Source organism: Meles meles, chromosome 13 (genome assembly GCF_922984935.1).
Source record: "Meles meles chromosome 13, mMelMel3.1 paternal haplotype, whole genome shotgun sequence".
In the NCBI taxonomy this organism is placed as follows: Eukaryota; Metazoa; Chordata; class Mammalia; order Carnivora; family Mustelidae; genus Meles; species Meles meles.
This window is the reverse complement of record NC_060078.1, coordinates 21,902,379-21,925,178: the sequence shown is the minus strand read 5'-3', so window position 1 is coordinate 21,925,178 and position 22,800 is coordinate 21,902,379. Positions and strand designations below refer to the sequence as shown.

Below are 22,800 nucleotides of genomic sequence, written 5' to 3'. Positions count from 1 at the left end.
CTTCCTTAGGCAAGATACTATGCTGAGCTATTTCTATGAAGTACATGAATTTATCTTCACACAAACCCAGAAGGGGGTGCCATTCTTTTCACTTTACAGAGGAGAAAGCAGTGGTCCCAAGAGGTCACATGGCTTGTCTGGGCTCACTCAGCTGGAGGTGGACATCTTGTGAAGTAGGCAGTCTGACAGCAGAGTGGTGAGGCCTTCTGTTTACTGAAGCTGATCTGAGAGGCACAACAGGTTGATAAAACCTAGTAGCTTTTGGAGTCCTTCTTAACCTCGAGATTCTCTGAGTTTTTCTTGTCCTGCAAGTCACCCTTTCTTGCTGTTTCTCTCTTGCCCTGCAGTCCTGCAGTTGGCCTGGGCATAGTCTCTGGGGTAGAATAGCCCAGTGGCAAGGCTGACAGTGATTCTGATCCCTGTGTACTCAGTGATTTGCTGGCAATACTGGAATGCGATAAATAAGTGCTTGAATTTACTGATCATTAACTGTTCTTACTATAAGCCTAGGTAGCATGCAGTATGTAGAGGAAAGACCAAACCACCTAGTACTTCCACAGACTAAGTGGGAAATTCTAGTGCTCACACATCTGATGTGTGAAATCATCTCTCTGGTGCTTCTATTCGAAGAAGTGAAGGTACTTAATGGACTTGTCTTCTGTGTCACTTGCCACCCACCCCTGTGGTACTGGTACTTCAGTGTTAAACAGACCCAGCAGGACCACGGCAGGACAGTGGTTTGTTGTGGATAAACCCAGCGGTATGGCTGATATTCAGGCGAATCCTCTGAGAGGCACCAGCCATCCGGCATGGGTTCTGTTGAACTCAGCATCTCCCTGGACTGTGCTGTGGTGACCCTAGTAAATGATAGTGGAGACAGCACAGGGTTTCAGTCACTTGCCTGGCTTTGTGTTGGGTGACTCCTGCGATTTTAACAACTTGGTTTCCGATGCTATTTCAAACTGAGATGTTAAAATCATTAAAATACGGATTATAAGTGACTAGGCAACAGAATAGTGAATTTAAATAATATATTCAAATAGATTCCTAACTTTAGATAATTAAAATAATAAATAGAGCCTGCCTGGATTCTTAAGCATTTGAGCTTCAAGGTAATCTTACCTTTATGATTTTTTGTCATTAAGAGAAGTCAGCAATCAACTTAAAAGTAATTTTTAAAAACAAATGCTAATGTGTTACCTTGGTAGTCACTCGTATCTTGTCTTGATTATACCCTCTACCTGTGGCTGCTATCAAATATTGATTGCCTGGTTTGGAAAACTGTTCTTTTTCTCATGCTTGACAGATCAGGAATTGCATCATCCTACATGAGTGTGGTTTTGGCACTCGGATTTTTCTCATCAGCAGTGAACGCTGCTGTTGAGAGTTTCCGAATTCTTTCTCCACCCGCCCTTGATCTCCAAAATGCTGCGATAAAGAACAGAAACCCTAAACAATCACACTGGAAACTCCTATCAGATTTGTGCCCTGGTCATCCTAGCAGTGGGTCAGAATGGGCTGTTTTCCTTCTTCACAGAAAATTGTGCTAAGAGTATGGTTGCCTAAATATGTGGTGACTCAGGAGAAAATGATTCTTTTAAGAATTTTGTTGGTGTTTATTTTTGCCAGAGTACTTTGTAAATTTCTCCTGTTCTGCTTCCTCCCCTACTATTTCCCTCTTTTTTAGTGTTGGATTTTTGATAGGCAGGGGAGTGAGTGAGTGATGGTGAGATGCTTTCTGCTGTGGTCCTTGTATTTACAGACCTCAGATGATTATTGCTAGGGGAGTAAGTGAGTTTGGTTACACCAGAGCTGCTCAGTTTATAAACACAGCATCTAGAACCATATTGAACATGCAGCTATAATTACAGATGTTGAAAAAATTTTCCCTGGATTTTCCCACTCTTTGACTCTACAGACATAGGCAGAACACGGAGTAAAGTTTTCCTCCTTCAGAGCATTCCTAATTTTATGTTCACCTTTTCTTTTGGGAGTTTATGGAGTTATAGGTGAACCATGATTCTTGTATTTAGCTTTTGAAATAGTTTTACTTTCGAATTTGGGTGTCTTTAGGTATGCTGAAATTGTCAAGCATTTCAAATAGAAAGGGAAGCAGTAGCTTGTTTTATCTTGTCCCCCTGGTGAATGGTGCCTGGGCCTTGCTTCTTTGCTCCTAGGCCACTGTCTCCCAGGCTTTTGTCTTTGTGGGGGGGGGGGGATAAATTGGAAGGGTAATTAGCTTACAGCTTAAATAAAAGACTTGTTTTGGAGTTAGGGGAAGAAAGAGCCAGACCCCAGACTGACATTGGGCAGACACAGCCCATGGCATGGGAGATGGCTGCAAGGGAAGTGGCGGATGCTGGCTGCTTTGTGTGGCTCTCCGCGCAGACTCTGGGCATCAGGTTCACCCCTGGTTGTCCGTCCACTCTGTCTGATCTTCGAAACAGTTTTCTCTGAGGCTCTGTTGGATACAACACCTTGCCTTTTGTCCTCGTTTATGTGTTCATTCCTACAGTGGTTGTGACCAGTTAGAAAGAGGGTGGACTTGGTTTTACATTTTTGGGGACTTGGAATCTTGTCCTCCCAGTGGTTTTCCTCTGGATGTCAGATGCCACGGGAGGCAGACTAACCACCAACCCGGGTTCGGATGAAAACGTGGCAAAAACCGAGCTTAAAGGAGGTCTTTGATGGAGTCTGTGAGGGTCTGTCCAGCCCCTGTGAAGTTAGAGAGGCTTCGACAAACCTCCCCAGAGCAGTTCTACATTTTATTCATGGGTCCTGAGAGCGGCATTTTCCGTTAATGGGCTTTGCCTAGAATTAAGTGGCTATTCTGAAATGGTGAATAATTTTGTTAGCTAAAGCCTCAGCCTCACGCCCGGCGTCGTGTCACTTACTTGGGAAGGCACGGTACAGCAGATCTGGGGCTCTTCAACGCCTCCCCACCCCCATCCTTTTAAAATTTTGCTGCTTTCTCTGGGAAGAACTGCAAAGGAAGCCAGGTGCTCCGTGAACTACAGACCCTGCTAATTATTCAGAGCGCTTTTTCTTAATCGAGATATAATTCACGTACGATAAAATCCACCCTTTTAAAGTGTATACACCTCATTGATTTTTAGTATATTCACAAGGTTGTGTAAACCGTTAACACTGATTTCAGAACATTTTCATCGCCCCAGAAAGAAGTCCTGCGCTCATTAGCAGTCGCTTCCCATCTTACACGCACAGCCCCGCCCCCGCCCCCTAGCCCCTGGCAAACACAAATCTGCTTTTCATCGCGGAGCTCTGTTTTATGTTATACTGAAATCTGTTGTCCCTGAAACTTAATGGTTAGATGAAGGGGGAGGCAGGGGAGCAAACTCCATGGACAAACACTTAGGGCTTGTGCCTTATTTCCAGCTTCTTACTTCCAGGCCCCAGTGCGAAGGGGAGGGGGGTCCCCAGAGCCTGGGGAGAGTCTGGCCCTCTCCCTGCTGGTGATCACATACACCAGGTCTCTAAAATTCTGAGCGTGTGCCAACACGTAAGAGGTTGAGTCTGACCTGATGATGACAATAATGTATGGCCAGCACCCTTTCGAAAAATTAAGGGCAGAATCGCAGCATTATAGTTCCTCTCTGCCTTTCCGTTCTGCAACTTTTAGAATTCTCAGGAATCAAATCAGGAACCAGGAATCAAATGACTGACATTGTCAGTCAAAACCAGAGAAACAAGTAGCTTGAACAGGTTGTGGGCTTGGATCTACGTGTCAAGTGTGCCTCCGTAAATACTTTGGATTCCTGCCCGTTGCACTAGTATTGACACCTGGACGTACGTGAGGTTTAAAGAGGAGTGGGGGAGTCGTTTCAAGGCTGGGAGGGAAAGCACCAGTCCTCAGGAGATTTTCTGGGCCGTGGTGGAGAGCACGGCACTAGGAAGGGCTTATAGACTATCAGGTGTGAGGGAGCCGGCTGGAACCTAGGGACCTCTCCCTGGGTGCTCTTGGATGGAAAGAAACATTTATTAGCTGAGACGTGCCCTTAGGGGCTCAGTTCTCCTGACCTATCCCAGGTGGTTTCTACTGGACCTTCTCCCAAAGTTCCCATTCTTTGTATAGCTCTGTTTTTCAGTTGAAGTACTCCGAGTGGCTCTCTTGTAGAATTCCTCGACAGGCAGTTCTGGGGACTGGGGTGCTTCCTTTCGGCCACAGAGATGGCGAGCACAGAGGACAGGCTCCCCGGAAACCGTGGCTGTTAGGACACGGGTGCTGGGGAGGCGAGCGAATGTGTACAGAGATCTAAACCACCAGACTTGGAGGTGGTGGTTGGAGGTTTTACAATAAAAGGTGGTAATTATTTACTGCTGCTGCCCTTTTGTCTCCCGCCCTCTGGCTTTTGTATTATTGTAAGTGACAGGTGCTGGCGGCTTGGAATTGATGGAGCTCTTTCTGCTTTCACTCCGCTGATAAAACAGGAACATGTTATTTGAGATTAATGCATCACAATGATGTGGCTTAAAAAGTGCTTTGAGTAGAGTTGAGTTCACTTAAAACAGGTTTTTCTGAAAAGATTAATTTCCTTTAAGGATGGTCAAGTTTTTCTGTTTATTCTGGTAAAACATAGCATGGGCTGGGGGGATGCTACAGAAGAATATTTTCATCTCCGTTGAATTATCCTGACCCTCTTTTCTTCTGTTTTAAAAATATGCCTGTCCTTGTGCTCACCTCCAAAAAATTCCCAGTGGGGAATTAATAAAGTAAAAAATAAAACTCCTTTCATCCACCCTTACTTTTCACTGGTTGGATTCCTGCTCCTTCAGTAAGACTTTCTAGCCACTTGTGTGTTTCCTTACAATTACCCTTTGTTGAGTGTGTCATCGAATTCATGTGGACCTGCCTGCATTGCTTTTAAAAGTGCATATCCAAAGCCTTTCAGTAACATCCTAAAGAGGTGACAGGATTTTACTTTGAAGCAAGTTGAACTTCTCTGCTTCAGTAAAGCTTGTTGCCTAGATATTTTAACTATAACCCTCTGAGATGTAGTGACCTGCAGGGAGTTAGCACGAATGGCTGCCATATACCCCACAACTGGACCTGTCTGCCGTCTGTGGAGCTCTCTGTAATCTAGTGATTGACTTGGGATTGATTCTAAAAACTGTAATAGAACAGTCTTTATTAATGCCTTTGAAATACCACTTTAAGAAGAGAGGCCGTACATATACAGGAAGGCCCTTTGGGGGAATAGCCAGATTTACTTCTGGGGTTGTGACTCAGTCATTCTGGTTTATGCATCTTGGGGTGCATTGGTTCACAGTTAGAAATCTCCTTAAAATCGGTGCCCTCTCTGCAAATAAGAACTGTATTTTAATTAGTAAATTTCCTGTTTCTTTAATGTATTTTTGTGGTTGTTGTTGCTCTCTTTTCATTTATTTCCCCCCACCCCCTTTTTTTTTAAACAGCAAGCCAGGGCTGAGCAAGAGGAAGAATTCATCAGTAACACTTTATTCAAGAAAATCCAGGCTTTGCAGAAGGAGAAAGAAACCCTTGCTGTAAATTATGAGAAGGAAGAAGAGTTCCTCACTAATGAGCTCTCCAGAAAATTGATGCAGGTAAATTTATCTTTTCTCCCTTTACATCTTTCCCTGCCTGTTTTCCTCTCTAGGAAGAAATGACTTTGATGGAGCACTTGGCTTGAAACATTTGCTGATGAGGTTGTAGCTAAAGTTCTTTGGAGATTAAAAATACCAGGTAAAGATGGCAGCGATGTAATACTCAAGACTTTGGCTCTGTGACCCATCTGCTTAGGTAAGGGAAGATATTTTATATTTTGAGCACCTCTCAAAGTTGCTGATGAGCTTGAAGCCTTATGTAGGAGTAATTGCTGTATGTGGTATTTTGGAAATATGAGGATTAACACTAAATGTGGGACTTCTTCCTCCTTATACATTGAATCTATAATGAATACATAAACATATTTGCAACAGGAGTGGGTCTTTTGCACTAAAATATGAGTATATAAAGTGAAATGTCAATTTAGGGGGAAAATATAAGATGTCTATGATATGTTGTTAAAATTACGTGCAATCAGGTGTGTTCAGATGGGTGAGTAGTATGTTCCTGAACAGATATCAGACAGCCATTATAACTTAACATTAATCACTAATAGTTTATAGAAGACACAGCACAAAACATATAGGAAGGTTTCATTTTTTTTTTTTTCTAATTCAGAGGCTCCTTTTTTCCCCCCCGCAAAGCTTACTAGTAAATTACACAAAGTAAAATTTGTTTTAGGACAAATTATTTTGTGGTTCACTTAATATGAACTTAAGAGTAAGTGGAATATTAAGTTTTCAATATATACCACAGCTTGTCCAAGATCATGGGCAGGTCTAGAATTATGCCAGGAGGACAAGTAATTCCACTTTGTCAGGTGACTAAGAGAGGTCGATGCATTTCCTTGTATCTTCCGTTCAGGGACATCGCTAACCACTCCATTCGTTGATTTGGTTGAAGAATATATTTTCGGGAGGTTATAATAAAAGGATACTTGAGGCTTTTAAAATAATGTCCTAAATCCTTTTCTAAGCTTCCAATGTAGACATTCGTGTAAGAGAAGGCTGGAAGCTCTGGGGTAGAAGCTCTAGTGTTAGGACCATACAGTGGTCCAGACAACAGCTGCCCCATCTTCATTTTATTCTCATTTTTCTTCCTATTTGCTGAATAAAGATACTGTTACTCTCTTGCACAAAATTTGATTTAGATGGTGACTGTTGAAATGTGAAGAAAAAAGGTAGCCAGGAATTATTGTCCAGCAGAGATTTATGACAGAATTTCTGTGTGGAAACTCTGTGGACTCCTGAGGCTTTTGATTTAGAGGAGGAGAAGGGGAGAAGGTGAATCTGACCTTTGGCGCGCTCTCACGGGGGCAACATCAGACCACTTACTTTGCATGTTGCTTCTAGAACTGTAGGGATGCAATTATGGTCTGTTCTTCTGAGTTTAGTGTGTAACCACGTGCCCTAATTTTTAACCCTACAAGAAACATATTTCTTTTTCAACTTGAATGGTTGTTAGTATTTATGGTCTTGTACCAAATTATTTATAAGGCTGCCCAAAGCTAGCAAGGTCATCATACTCCACTCCTCTTCATTGTGAGTCGTTCTGTGATGTGTAGTTTGTTATCATAAACTACCTTTTCCCCAAAGACATTGATGTCTGTTAAAATAAGACACTAAGTAAGAGTGAGAACCAAAGCGCCATGTGCAGCAGAAAAGGGAGTTAGTTATAATAATACATTTGGCGTAAGAAAGTTTGAACTTAAAGTTTAAGTTCTGAACATCCTATAAATAAAGCTATAACCTGCAGAGATATAGTGATTTTTTTTTTCATAATTCTTAAAAAAAAAAAGTTTTACTTGGTCAGGAGAAAAAATTTTTTCATATATTAAAAACTGAGGGGCATGATGGATCTTTTCTCAAGAGACTGAAGAAGGTACGAACTGAACAGGGCAATAAATTGTTTTTGCTGGAAGTAGTATATACCATGTACAAATAGTTTCCATGTGGCCAAGTCTTAGGTTGGCCCTTTGTCAAAATAAAGGATATTCTATGAAGGTGTGATTCTGTTGCTGGGGGAGCTCTTGGTGAGACTGGCTTATTTGGGGTCTGACTTGTAGGATCTGGACAAATGAATGATCAGCATGTCTCTGAGACAGCCTCCCAAGAATCCCACTGTGGTTCTTGGGCAATCTGTATTTATACACACACACATACACATGCATACATTGTAGCAAAGTAAACAGGACACAAAATTTACCATTTCAGCCATTTGTGCAGCCATCACCACTGTTCATCCCCAGAACTTCTTGAAAACCAGACTCCATACCCTACCCATTGAACTTGTCACTCTCCTCCTGGTTCTTAGGCTCTTGAAAGGAGACGGGTGTCAGGGAGTTTGAGGTTGAGGGGTCTGGCACATTCTAGCGCTGTGTCTGTTTTGTGGAGTGATAGGTCGTCTCTCACTTTAGACATCAGGTGTCACAGTATACCATTTTGTGGCGAATATCCCTGAAGGCCTCCTCTGGTTTTGGCTGGTTGGATAGAGCTGGGACAGCTGGAAGGGAACAAGGCCGCCCCGCCGTGGCGCCCATCCCACTGTGGTGCCCTCCCGCTAGGCTTGCCTTCAGCCAGTCCTTTGTGGAAGGCTCACATTTCTGCCACCCAGTGTAGAAGAATGGATCTCCATCTGGAGGCTTTTAGAGTAATTGGTACCAATAGACTTTTCTAATTGTGTAATTACTTTAATATGGCTCTCTAGGATGGTGCGTCCAGAGAGACCTTTTTTTGAAAAGCTTGCAAGAGACACCTCATGCAGGTGTCCCTGGTTGACAAATGAGGCCATGGACCTGTTCACCAGGAAAGTGTTTGCTTAGCATTTTTCACCCAAAGGCCACTGAGGCTCTTGGTACAACAGTTTTGGTTTTGTCACCACGCTTTGACTGTTGTCTCTCAGAGTGATTGGACAGAGCTTCTGTCTGCATTTCAAAGGAATTCTTTGGGTCTGAGGACAAATTGAGATGATTGCTGTGGAGGAAACACTTCCTTTCCCATTTGCCATGATGGAACTGGTATCTATTTTTTTTTTTTTTTAATATTTGATTTATTTATTTGACAGAGATCACAAGTAGGCAGAGAGGCAGGCAGAGAAAGAGGAGGAAGCAGGCTCCCTGCCGAGGAGAGAGCCTGATGCGGGGCTCGATCCCAGGACCCTGGGATCATGACCTGAGCTGAAGGCAGAGGCTTTAACCCACTGAGCCACCCAGGCACCCCGGAACTGGTATCTAATGCCTTTAAAAACGGAAATTTGTTTAAGCGTGGATGAGAGGAAATCCTTTTGTCCTAGAAGATCAAGTTTGGGAGATAGCTCAAATATTTTCAAATATGTTAAAATCACTGAAACAAACAACACACAAAAAGCATGCTTTCTCTCTTGGTTTTGTGTATATCCACTGGGTAGCCAGAAAATTATACTTTCATTTTATGAAAACTTGTCTGAGGGACGCCTGTGTGGCTCAGTTGGTTGGACGACTGCCTTCGGCTCAGGTCATGATCCCGGAGTGCCAGGATCGAGTCCCGCATCGGGCTCCCAGCTCCACAGGGAGTCTACTTCTCTCTCTGACCTTCTCATCGCTCATGCTCTCTCTCACTGTCTCTCTCAAATAAATAAATAAAATATTAAAAAAAAAAAAACTTGTCTGAAAAATCTGCATCCTTTTGAGTCATGGGATTATCTGATTGAGAACTGTCCTAAAAAGAACCTTCTAGTACTTTTGTAAGCCCAGCACAAGCTTGCATCAGAACTAAATTCAGCTCTGGAATGCCTCAAAAACAAGTTGTATTTAACCATAATTTATAATTAAAATTTATGAAAAATGTTTTGTAAGCAACCTCTTACGTTTTTGATATGTAACACGTATGTTAGGAAATATGTCTGAAAGACTATTTTCCAAAATGTTAGTTGTAGTTGTTATACTGAGGTGCTGAGCTTATGGGTTATGTTAACTTTCTTATATCCCTTTCCTTTTCCTTTTGTAAAAGCAACATGCATTACTTTTGTAATTAGAAAATGTCTTATTCCCTAAAAAGGAAATTTAAAAATTCTTAGGCCTTTTTTGTTCTTACCTTTTGGAACCTTTTGTGTCACTGGCTTTGAGAGCAGAGTTCTGTCATAGTTGTGTCTGTTTGTCACGGAGCTCAGTGCGCTGAAGCCCACTGCACACGTGGGTGCATTTGCAGGTGATAGAAGATTCTGGAATGCTGCGATCATTAAGAACTAGTGTTATCAGAATGCTCCAATGACTAGCTTAACTGTCCTTCAGTCTTGATAGGATTTATTCCACTGGTCCTCAGCCTTCAAACTTTTTTTTTTTTTTTAATAAATGCCTAACTTGGGGCGCCTGGGTGGCTCAGTGGGTTAAAGCCTCTGCTTTCGGCTCAGGTCATGATCCCAGGGTCCTGGGATCGAGCCCCGCATCGGGCTCTCTGCCCAGCAGGGAGCCTGCTTCCCTTCCTCTCTCTGCCTGCCTCTCTGTCTACTTGTAATCTCTGTCTGTCAAATAAATAAATAAAATCTTTAAAAATAAAATAAAATAAAATAAAATAAATAAATAAATGCCTAACTCCCCTGTTAACTACCAATCACCACTGCCAACTGGAAGGCCTGACATTGCTGAGATTGATAGTGGTTTTAGCAGTCGTGGATTTTTTTCACTTGGCGTATGTAAGCCTGATGCATCAGGTTTACTTCCTGCTCCTTGGGAAGACCTGTTCTTGTCTGCAGTCTTCTCTCAGCCAGCACTGCTGCCCAGAGTTAAGGAATACTTTTTCTTTTTTTAAAACCCCGGAACAGGACTGAGATAAGAAGGGTACTGTATCTCTGAATCTTTTCAGTCTAATCCAACTTTTAAATTTTAGACCTTAAAATAACAAATAGGTTAATAGTTTTGTACTTTGGATTCACATTTGAAATTGGATCTGGTCCTCGGAAAATAACGCCACTATGGCTCTATAGAAATTATTGTGTCCTTATGGGAAGGCATATTCCGAATGTTGAGGATTCAGAGTACTCGAGAATAAGTCTTCCGGATGTCTTGTTCAGTGACATGGCTTTCTCATTACTGACTTGGTCCCTGAGGTTAGAATGCCTTCTGGAATGCACATAGCTAATGTTTCCTCGCATGGGTGGAAAGGTGAGGGTGGAAAGGTGACGGGCGGAGAGCGGGGGAGGGAGGGCAGATGCCGCTGCGGAAGCTGGCGCTACAGAGGACGTCGCGCCGTGCTGTGCTGCAGGACAGCGTGCCGCAGTGATACTCTTCCACCTCGGTTTGCACAGACGTGAAACCTAGAGGTGAAATTGGAGTGAATCCCTGAATCTGCCTGTTCATGTAGACAGAGGTGTACTGCTTCATTCGCCCTTTTCTTCTCCTCCCCTCGGTTCTGGAGAAGTAGTTTCTCCTTCCAGCCCCATGGCTTTCTGGAGCGGATGCTTCCGCAACCCCAGAAGGGCTGTGTGTCTGCTGGGCCCGCAGGCACAGGTGAGCACAGAGTGTCAGCGTATGCACCAGAGTCTGGGGCTGCCTTTGACCTGGAGTTTGCCAGGGCACCAGGAGGGCAGTGCTGGTAGCAAAATCACCTGTTGGGGCAATAAACATGGATGAAACTCTCAGTTAATTTTAAAGATATCTAACCTAGGATGCCATTGCCTCCATCCAAAGGAAAACTGTTCCTGCCCTCCCCATGGCAGAGGAGAAGAGACCTTGAAATACATTCTCCATTAAGGTGGCCTGGACATTTGGGACCTCTGGGCTTTTTTTAGGGCTCTTAATGCTGGTCTGAAAAATTTGCTATAACCTATAGTTTACAGAACAGTTGGATCAGAGGACTGTGTGTGTGTGTGTGTGTGTGTGTGTGTGTGTATTGTTTTTATTACAAAGTATCTGAAACTCAGCTTTGTCTGTTCTTTGTTTCTTTTCATGGAGCAAGGGGCTTATACATTGTGTTCCCCATACATCCGCAAAGGGCTCCTGGGATGTTTTCAATGCATTTTAAATGATGCAGCCTCCAGAGGCCGAATTACGAGCCAGAATTTTCCTGTTTAGTAGCCTGCCAAAAATCTCTGTCCAACACAGTTTGCATTGTGATTAGAAAACACAATAAACTTGATGTAGTTGTTTAGTCTTAAGAAATCACGGAGTTTCTTTCCAAGTGTGCGTTATGTGTGTTGACATCAGGACTAGCTTGGATATACCAGTACAGACTCCCAGGAATGTGAGGGCAAGAGGAAAGGCTTGGCTTTCAAGCCTCCCATGCTGACTTCCTGAAAAAAGTCAGGGAAAACACAGGTAGAGGGAAAAGAAAAGTAGAAGGAAAATGACATTAAAAATAACTGGATGTGGGGCGCCTGGGTGGCTCAGTGGTTTAAGCCTCTGCCTTCGGCTCAGGTCATGATCTCAGGGTCCTGGGATCGAGCCCCGCATCGGGCTCTCGGTTCAGTGAGGAGCCTGTTTCTCCCTCTCTCTCTGCCTGCCTCTCTGACTACTTGTGACTTCTCTCTCTCTGTCAAATAAATAAAATATTAAAAAAAAAAAAAATAACTGGATGAAGCTGGAGTAGAGCTTGCTTTGTTCCCCAGGGTAGGAGTCGGCATTGTTATTGCTAGTTGAAAGGATGAATGTTAGTAAAGGACGGGTGGCTCCAGTGGAGATAGCCATTAGCCATCGCTGGAAACACTTTAAATGATTTTAAGACTTTGCATTTAGAAATGTTCTGCATTTCTTGGGTAGGTTCTCTTTTCATTTCAAAACCGTTTATAGTCCTCCCAGCCAGTGATTAACTTAAAATTCAGAGCTACATCCTGCTGCTAACTACCTTTACTTTCCTTTTTTCATCTTTATTCATAAAGGTGTGGCCTTTTAATTCACAGTAATGTTTCAAGTTTGAGTCAGTTCCTTTGGGCTGAACACTCTCTAGTCCTCAGATGAAGAAAGTGCTAGTTTTGACAGAATGGGTTTTCAGTGCAGTTGGCCGACTGTAGGGCCAAAAGGATTTCTTTATTTGTGGAGCATCTTTTAAAAATTTTCCTCCTAACCAGATTTCTCTAAAGACATTAATTTCTCTAAAGGCTTTCAGCACCACCAAGTTCTGGGGGATGCAGGAAGCTCAAACATGGCCTGTTAGGTATTCTGGGTGGATGGGAAGCCTGAACTGTCCTGGAGCCTCTGCTCTGAAGCGAGGACCTGTCCTCGGGGTTGAGGATGCTGACAAGAAAATAACATCTAAAGAACAATTTTCTAGAGCGACCTAGCTACTTCCTTGCAAAAGTTACATGTGCCTCCCCCCTTAGGAGATGACAGATGAGGTAACCCAGACAAACCTCACTGGGGATAGATAAAAGCTAGACAGAATGCTCTAATGTTTTTTAAAAAAGCATGAAGAACTAACAAGATGGGGAAGGTCTGCAGGCCTGTGCCCTGGGTGGGAGGTGGGAATTGAGAAGACCGCAGCTCCCAAGGTGGCTTTTGTCCTGAGAACATTTGCTGTTCTTCGTGGATCAGGTGGCACTGAGCCGTGCTTTGGAAACTGGGCGAACTGAGGTTGCAGAAGTTGGAGCTCGGGGCTGGCCGAAGACGGGGGCCTTGATAACTGAGGCCCACTTGAAGCTGGAATCCTGAAGAGCTCCATCTCAGGATAAGAACTAACCAGTTCTGCAGCACTTGGTCACGAAAAGATCGTGAAGCTTTTGTTGTGGATTAAGGTAGACCCAGGATTCTCCTTCCTGGCGGAAGAAGATGGAATTTTTTGGAGGAAGATACCATCATCCTAGGCTACAGGTTTTTGCCTAAAATATAAGTTCAGTACATGGCCCAGCACACTAGAGAACCAGGCATATGGGGGTGGGAGACTTCATGGCTGTAAACCAGTGGAAACAAAAGAACAGAAGTGGACTTCACAGATACTGTAGCTATTAGACTTATCAGACATAGACTCCAAAGCAACCATGCTTACTACATTTAAAGAAATTAAAAAAACAAAAACAAAACAAAACAAAACAAAAAAAAACCCAAGCTTGAAATCTTTGTTAGGAAACAGGAATCACATCACAACTTTTCTTGCAGACATTCAAAAGGAGAGTGAATAACTCAAGAATAATTTTATATGGCAGTACATTTGGAATTTTACATGAAATGGACAAATTCTTAGAAAAACATAGCTTTCTACAACTGGATGAGGAAGAACTAGAACACGTGAGCTTCCTAGTCATTGGAAAAATTCAGTCTGAGAAATCGCCCTTCCTAGTGAAAGAATTGTAGGACCAAACGATTTCACTGAGGGTTGTACCAGAAGTTCAAGGATGAAATGCAGGTGATCTTGAACAGCACAGGGGTTAGGGGTCCAACTACAGGTTAGTAAGAAAAATGGACAGTCCCAAAGAAAAATGGACAGAGACTTGAACAGTTCACATTGTCAGATAGCCAAATGAGCAGTGAAGGAACAAGTACACATTAGTAATCAAGAAAGGCAGAATAGGGGCGCCTGGGTGGCTCGGTGGGTGGGGCCTCTGCCTTCTTCTCAGGTCGTGATCTCGGGGTCCTGGGATCGAGCCCCGCATCGGGCTCTCTGCTCGGCAGGGGGCCTGCTTCCCTCTCTCTCTCTCTCTCTCTCTGCCTACTTGTGATCTCTCTCTCTCTGTCAAATAAATAAAATTAAAAAAAAAAAAAGGCAGACTAAACCACACGATCTTACTAGAGAAGCCTTCTGAATGCTGTCAGAATGTGGACGTGGTTGCAACTGCCTTCAGAGCGATTTGGCATTACCTAATGATACTGGAAATATTCACTGTGTGTGACTCAGCACTTTCACTCCTGGATATATTTCCCAGTGTGTGCACATGTGCACCAGATGTATCGAAGAATGTTCTTTGTGGCATTGTTCGCCAGAGTAAAAAACCAGAAATGACCCAAATACCCATTATCCATGAGTGGTTAAATTGTGTGGATAATATCATTGGGATATATTATAAGGCAATAAAAATACCGTTAGAATCAGTAATGTGGGTGAGTGAAATCACAAGTTTATTTAGCAGAAGAAGCTAGACAAAAAAAAAATCAAAACTAATGTTTAGAAATACATAGGCAGTAAAGTTTTTTTGAAAGAACATGAAAAGAATTCTTACCCTAAGTGAGAATCAGGAGAGTGATGACCTCTCAGGGATGGAAGGAACATAGCAGGCTTCAGGGGAGCCGGCAGTGTTTCATTTCTTGAATTTGGTGCCGGTCACCTGAGAGTACTGTGTATGTGGTAATGGGACCCTTGACGCTTGCCTAGTGGTTTCGTTCATCCTGACGCTTCTTCTAGGGGAAACAGTCTAAAGGAAGTGAGACTTATATCATCTCTCCAGTCAGTATTTGCCCAGACAAGGCATTTTCTGCATGATCTGGAATAGAATTCGTATGCGCTGGCCACTGCTGTTCGCAGAACTTGCCGTCCTATCAGTGTGATCGAGGATGTATGCCGGAGCTCGAGGGCCACGGCTCATGTCTGGGGAAGGGGCAAAGGTTGCAAAGGCAGAGACCTTGCTTTTAACCCTAGATTGACCCCCTTCCCTCAGCTGTGTGACTTTGGGTGGGTACTTGACCTCTCCTCACTGGTTTTATCCTTCGTAAAATGCAGATAATAGTATCCACCATTATGGACGTAAAATGCTTGGGACGTAATACTTGGAGCCTTGATGCGTTGGCTGCTTTTGGAAGGAACTCGTAGGATAGGAAACACACCATGAACTAGACATTATAATGTATGGGAAGAACAGTGTGCTTCTCGCAGCTTGAAGAAGGGAGGAAGGCATGTGGGAAGGCTCTGTGGAAGGTGTTTTCTGAGCCGGCCCACTCTTGCGGTAGGTTGCAGGGAGGGATTCAGGCACTGTACCAAAGGGTACAGTGTGGTCAGGGTTGTGGGGGCACAGCTTGTGGTACCATGGTCCCACGTGACTCGCAGAGCTTATAGTCTGTAAACCTGGACCGGAGTGGTCTCCAGAAGTGATTGCCCAGCATGATGGGTTTCATTTTTTTTTTTTTTTAAATTTTATGTTTTAGGAAGAGTCTTGAACTTTGCCTTTAACCGCAGTTAAAACCACTCTCTGTGCTGAGGCTCAACCCTTCTTGGCTAGATGTCTGGACCCTGAACGCATTTAGGTCTGCAAACCTTAGGATGTCATTTGAGAGTGAAATAGCATGAGGAAAGCGAGGGAAACTTGCAGAGGGGTTGGATCGTGGAAGGACTTGAATGTCAGGCTTTGGCATGTTACACCTTTGCAGGTCGTAGGGAGCCAGTGAAGGGTTTTGAGTGAGGTATTGAAGTATTAGGCTTTGTCTGCCAGGATGACCTACATTGGATCTGGGGAGATCCGTTAGGAGACTTTGGCTGTGGCCCAGAGAAGAAGAATGAAAGAGTTGGTCGAGATTGGGGCCGTGAGCACAGGAAGAAGAGGGTGGTTTGACAGCTGTTATGGAGGCTGACTTACTGCCAATTGGTAACTGATGAGATGTGAGGTGCTGATTGAGAATAATGGTACCAGTAACAGAAGGGGTTTGGAGGTGGGAATAAGTGTGGGCCCCAGAGGCATTTAGTGGTGATATAATGGATTTGAAGTGGGAGGCTGTCTTTCTGCTCAGGCTGCTCAGTGGAGCAGTTGAAAAGTTGGTTCATAAAAAACTTAAGTGTTGTGAGAGATCTTTTTGAACTTCTTTGCAAAGCTTATGTGAATAACATTGATAATTGTTTTTAACAACCCAATGACTTAATGTAGTTCTTGTCCTCTGGGGATCTCTACTTGGTCCCGGGGCAGGTAGTTCTAGTCCTTGGTGTCGGTTGCAGGGCTGGGTTGTAAGTACCCAGAGAGAAATACTAGTGTGGACTAATGAGAACCGAGGTGGGGGCAGCTTGAGCTAATTCAGAAGTTGCATGAAAACCTGGATACTGGGGCCGGTGGCTGGAAGGCTTGCCTCACTTGGCATTGGCTGAACTGACAGCAAACCCAGACTTGCACACACACATTTTGCCCAGACTGGAATTTGGCAGACCTGCCGCATGCTGGGTGGGAGGCCTGGCTCAGGAGCCTACAGGTGCACCTGTGGTGGTTCTCGCAGCTGAACGGTTTTCAGCGTCTCTACGTGCTAGAGAGTGAACTCTTCAGTGAAGAGGTCTTGAATCTATTATGTAAGAGGCCTGGTTCACAGAAGTGGCTCCAGGAAGCCGTTGTAAATTATAAAAAAGGTGGTAGTTATAAGTAATTGAATGATGCGTAAGTCTAGCCTGTTTTAGATCAAAATGATGTTATACTTGCATTTTGTAATGGGCTGGAAGTTTGCTTTTGGGCTCAGTATATAATGAGTGGATATAGTAGCAAAATGCTCAAGCTTTAGTACTTAGAATTTTATAGGTTTATACTTTGTGTCTTTGCTTATGGCTTTCTCAGTTATGTGTATTTTTTATTTATTTTTTTGATGCTGAATCCCAAGGAGTAAACTCTTGTTCATCTGACTCTAATTCCATCAAAAATATGCTACCAGTGGATCATCTGTTATATAACATAATTTCCATTCTACAGGGGTTCTTTGTTAATGTTAATAATATATTGCACAAGTAGGAGTTATAAAACTCTGTTTCATAATCTTTGTGATTGACTTTATAAAGTGTATTCATAGAAAATTCTGATTAAAAAAATTTAATCTACCTAAGCATTTTGCTTTAGATATATTTAAGGAGAATACATGAGTTTATTTCAAACACATTAATAGAATTTGCTTGACTATTTACTTCTCAGTTTGAATTATTTTTTTGTTCTAGTTCAGGATCACAGACCTTCTTGGAAGATTTAAAATTGCGCATAAAGGGGCTCCTGGGTGGCTCAGTCAGTTAAGCATCTGCCTTCAGCTCAGGTCATGATCCCAGAGTTCTGGGATCAAGCCCCGCATAGGGCTCCCTGCTCAGCCGGGGGGCTCGCTTCCCCCTCTCTCCCTCTCTGCCGCTCTGCCTACTTGTGATCTCTCTCTCTCTTTCTCTCCGTGTCTGTCAAATAAATAAAATCTTTTTAAAAAATAAAATTGCTCATAAATTAAGACCTTTGATTAGAAATTTAAAATCATGCCTTGAGTTTTGTGCCCACTTGGAAGATGCCACTGAAAGTGGGGTTTATTTCTGATAGCTGGTCTTTCGTCAGCCTAAGCCATGCTCCCTTTAGGGTTTTTGTTTGTGGTGTCATGAGCTATGGCTTTAACACAGGCAGGTGGATTCAGGATGTCGGTTCCAGCCCCGTTAGGGCTGAATGGCTTGAAATTATATGGTATCTGTTTAAAACAATTTCTGAATTTTCCTCAGGTCAACTCTGTGGTGGTTAGTTTCTCAAGATCCCTTCTTGGCTCTGCCCCCTCCCTCTTGCTCATCTTTATTCTCTAATGATTTGAAGGGGGGAGGGGCGGGTGTTTCTGTATTTCTGTGTTTCTCTTTGTATTGGTGGTTTCTTTGTTCCAAGGAAGAACCCCATTTTCTGCTTCTTGTGTTCTGTGCAGAACCTCCATGCTCTGCTCTGAAATTGCCTGTCACCTGAGAGATGGCAGAACAAAGCAGACAACAAAACTGTTTGTTCCAGCTCTGTCTTTTGGGGACGATGAACCTTGTGAGTCTTTGGCGAACAGATCTCAGGATGGCTTGATCTTTTCCAAATGGATTAGCGTAACCCAGGGACCTTACTTGAGTTATGGCAACAACAGCTTTACCACCAAGTTCTCCTTAGGGTGTAGCTGTTGAGAGGAAAAAGCCTCTTAAAATTGAGAGCTTTTATGCTTTTTATTACTAGTTTAATCTGCATTCTTAAAGGGAATACCTAATCAGATATTGACAGTATAGACCATCTGTCTAAACAGGAATGTTTTCCTGTAAGCCAAAGACCGACTTACCTTTTCTCAGATGAACATTCTGTGACAAATGCGGCTTTGTGGGCCAGACATTTTACAACGTTAGATTGCATCCTTTAGTGTTTTCATTTACCACAGGGCGGAAGAGTAATGCTAAAAAAAACAAACAAAAGAACAACTAATATGAAAAAAGACTTTGTAAAGGGTGTAAAGGTTTTAAGACTAAAGTTGCTTTTTCTGAAACCAGTAGCTATCATTTAAGCTTCGTGTGGATAAACGGCTTCAGGGCAAGGATGGCATCTTCACTAGAGGTGTCACCTGTGCCTGAGGTCGGACCTACAGATAATGTTTAGGAACAAACATGTTAGGTGGAGATGCACACGCTTTGCTGTTTTTTTTCTTCATGAGCGGTAATTGCCCGATGGGGTCTTTGTGTCTGAAATGCAGGAGCTCTCCTTGTTCTCTGTCCAGTTCTCTTGTTTCTTTTAATTACTGCTTCATCTTGCAGAACCCGAGTTTTAAAGAGTGAGCTAAAAATAGACTCATCACTGTAAGCACCTCCTCGCATCTGCTTTTTTTCTGGGTCCCTGCAAGGTTGACCAGCTTTTTTTGGAGTTGCACATCAGAAACAGTTGGAGGAAAACCAGCATCTGTTTAGTCAACATTTCCAGTGTTAGAACACTATGTCAGATTTTAAACTTTTTTTTTTTTTTCGCCAGGAATGTGCTTGCTTGCAGAGCAGTGGCAGTTGTGTTCAATGTGGAGAGGGTTGGGTGCACCCGTATGGAGGCTGTTCAGGGCGGGCTAGTCACACTGTATGCAGGGCTTACAGGGAGTCGTCCCATCCTCCAGGCGAGCATGCAGGGTGGCTTGGTATCTCCGTTTGATCACGTGGCTTTTTAAGCGCCGAGAATACACCAGACTCTAGAGGAGTCTGAAGTTGATTCCTCTTAGGTTTGCTCAGGATCCAGTGGGAGAATGCTGGCTTGAGGATCAGCACAGGGTGTGGGTCCCAGACTCTGCCACCGTCCTGCTGAATTACCTTGGTCCCCTCCTTTGTGACATACAAAATGGGGGTGGTCATGCCTGCCTGATGCACCTGAAGAACCTGGTACACCATGCTTCCTGAAGAAATGGTTTTGAAGGTAAAAGCAGGGAGCAGTGTCCTCATAGATACATACATAAAACTTTGTGTGTTTCATTGTTTTGAATAGCTTCTGCTTAAGGCCCCCATGATTTTGAAAATACCGGACCCTGTTGCTATCGTTCTCTCCAACTCCTGCTGTGGATCAGTACAACCTCCCAATTGGGAATGTTAGAAATAGTGCATAGCTCTTAATGAGAACCCCAGTAGTCAGATGTCTGATGGATTTCCTTTATTCCCTGTCGGTTTTGATGGTTGGAGTACATTCTTAAAAAAACTTTTCAGTGACACCATAACTTTATCTTTTAATTGCATAAATGAGAGTCCTCCCCCCCCCCCTTGGTTTTTAGGAAAGATGTAGGAGGTGTGATGTATGTTCTCATTACAGAAAGATAATTAATTATACTGATTTTTGCCAAAGGATGCTCGTTAGTGTATTGGGAAATAGCATTCAGAATAATTTACTAAGTAAGCTTTGTGATTGTGACATCTTTACACATATTTCTATAAGCCTGAGTAAACTCATTCATTTAAGAAAAATTGACTGTAAAATTTCCATTTTTAATTTAATTTTTATCATGGTATAAAATTTGAAAAGTACCAAAGTGGGATGTGTGTGTATGTGTGCGTGTGCGCGCACAAGTTTCCTTCCTTACCTCATTCTGTAGCCTCCCAATTCCTCCCTGCAGAGGTGACCAGTTACATGTTTTTAAAAAACAAATCTGGGTTTACTCATAGTTTGGTGCTCGGGTGTATCTGTCTTGTCATTTTCAGCCTTTTACTCAGGCCAGGTGCCTGTGTACATGCGCTGTAATTTTTGGTTGCGAGTTAGAGGAACCGGGGAGCAGGTTCCTCGTCGGTGTACACTTGGATGTTGGCAGACATGAGGACTGTAATTTCTGTGATGATACCTCTTACTCAGTGGAACCAGCTTTTAGAGCCCATGTTCACCCTGGCTTTTGGGTGTCTTGATTTTCACGTCTGTGTTTTTCCCATTTTCTAGTTGCAGCATGAGAAAGCAGAACTAGAACAGCATCTTGAACAGGAGCAGGAATTCCAGGTCAACAAACTGATGAAGAAAATTAAAAAACTGGAGAATGATACCATTTCTAAGCAGCTTACATTAGAACAGGTAAGATATAGTTCTCTCCATATAACTTTCTCCCCTGTTACCAACTTGTTCTTTCAGGCCTTCAGATACCCTAAGGAATGTAAGTGAAAAGTATTTTTCAGCTGTTTCTTCCCACAGTGGAGACTTCATTTCTGAAGTAAGCATCGACAGAGCTGCATAGCACCTGCTTTCTCTCTCACACACTTTCTCTTTTTTTAAACCGCAATTAATAAAGTTTCTGGAGACACGTTGTGATATACTGATTTATACGCAGGAAATGTTAGGTTCCTTTTACTGAAACAATGTGTTTTTAACCACAGGATAGTTTCTGTGAAAGTTCTTGAGACAGTGTGGCTGTGGAACTAAAACTTTTTTCTTTTAGGGGTCCTTTGGCACAGACAGCATTTTTCTTCTTTGAATTAGTAGCAATATTATTAGCAATCATTAACAGTATTATTTGAACCCTATCTTTTCCCAGCTCGATTTGTTGATAGACTTGGTTGTTTATCCTGGTTCAACCACTAACTAGTTGTATGACCTTTCATTGACTTCACTCACTTTTCTGGGCCCAAGTTTTCCATTTGTAAGCAGAGAAGGACAAACTAAAATCAGGAATGGCAAGCTTAAACAGGTACAAAATGTGGGAAGTAATTGTGTATAGTCCCTTCGTCCATTGGCAGACATTGGTATTAGAACATGGACCTTGCCTGGGGATCCAGTCCGGTCTTTATGCTCTTTGATAGACGGAACTGTGGACAGCCGTTATCAGCCCATCCAAGTTGGCATGTCAGATAAAAGTACTTGTTATCCCTAGCCTCGGTGCTCCCTGATGCTTTTCCCCCAATCTGATGTCCTGAGATTTTACTTTCCCTAAGAGAAATTATAAGAGGCTTACCATAGTGTACTGAGATCTGGTTTCTGTGTAAAATTCAGTGTATTGATGAAAATCTTCTAGCTCTTTGTAATTTCAACCCTGATTGTTAATCCGATCGTTTGGCTTAGCCGTTCATGCAAATTACCAGATCTATCCCAACTTTAGGGTCTTTCTGTGTGTCTCACTTCATACTGACTGGTTCTGAAATCACCCCCAGGACCGCTCTAGTTTCATTATCGTCCCTGAGAATGAAATGGTGACGGGAATGTCAGCTTTGAGAGGAAGTCAGTTTTACTCTAACTGACATCTGTTTTCTGTGTTATTCTTGAATCTCCCTCGATCAAAGGGAGGAATGTCACTGCGTTTTGTAAGACTATGAATAATAGTCCTAAAAACATTTCTCTATCCCTCCCAGGGAAAGGGGGAAAAAAAGTTCTGTTTGCAAAGGTTTGGTTATTTTATACATATCCAGAGTAATGTAGAGTTAACATTTGTCTTCAGAATTCAGATGTAATATCTCAATTTAGAAAACGCCTACCACACACAGTTTAAAAACATTTTATTCCAAAGTTCACCTCTTTAATTCCTAAGATAGGCAATAACAAGTTCCTTTAAGTGAAAACGTTGAAGATTCTTGTTTAAGTCCCTGACACACCAAATACTTGTTATTGGAACGTATTAATCAAGAGCTGGCCACGTGACCAAGTGAAGTTCTCACGGGGGTGGGTGTTGTGAGAGCTTCACTTGGTCACGGCCTTCATGGTGGTGGCTGTCAGGAATTGGAACAGCTTCTCTCTTGCATTTGTTCCAAAGCTGAGGAGACTTTGGGACTGGGGCTGTGACCCTCAGGGTTTAGCTGTGGCCACAAGGTGGAGGTGGTGGCCTGGCGTCGTATCTTAGGGGACAGTCTTGATCTTAGAGTCCATGGGGAGAGAGAATGGATTGCTGCACTGTCTTAAGACTCTCTGGGGACTTTAGTAACTGAAACCCTGTAAAATGATGTCCAAGGCATACGTTCTCACCAAGTTAATGACACAGTGCACTTTCAGGGTTATTTCAGACCTCAGTAATAAAGAAATGGCGTTCCACAGTGGAGTACATGTACTGCAAAGCCCTATCCTGGAAATAAACCTCAGATCTGGAATATCAAGGTCCAATTTTAATTAAGATGGAGAAATTTAACATCATCATGAAACTTCCCCCCTTTGTTTTGGGTGTGTCTGGGATG

General features: G+C 43.0%; 1 protein-coding gene across 1 annotated transcript in view; it reads left to right on the top strand.

The window, feature by feature from the left end:
- The window catches only part of CCDC6 (coiled-coil domain containing 6), a 102,678-nt gene that overhangs the window by 48,661 nt on the left and 31,217 nt on the right, over positions 1 to 22,800 (top strand). The window contains exons 2-3 of the mRNA XM_046026856.1: positions 5,434 to 5,583; positions 20,591 to 20,719. Of these exons, the coding sequence (XP_045882812.1) occupies positions 5,434 to 5,583; positions 20,591 to 20,719 (279 nt within the window). The remainder of the gene's footprint in view (positions 1 to 5,433; positions 5,584 to 20,590; positions 20,720 to 22,800) is intronic.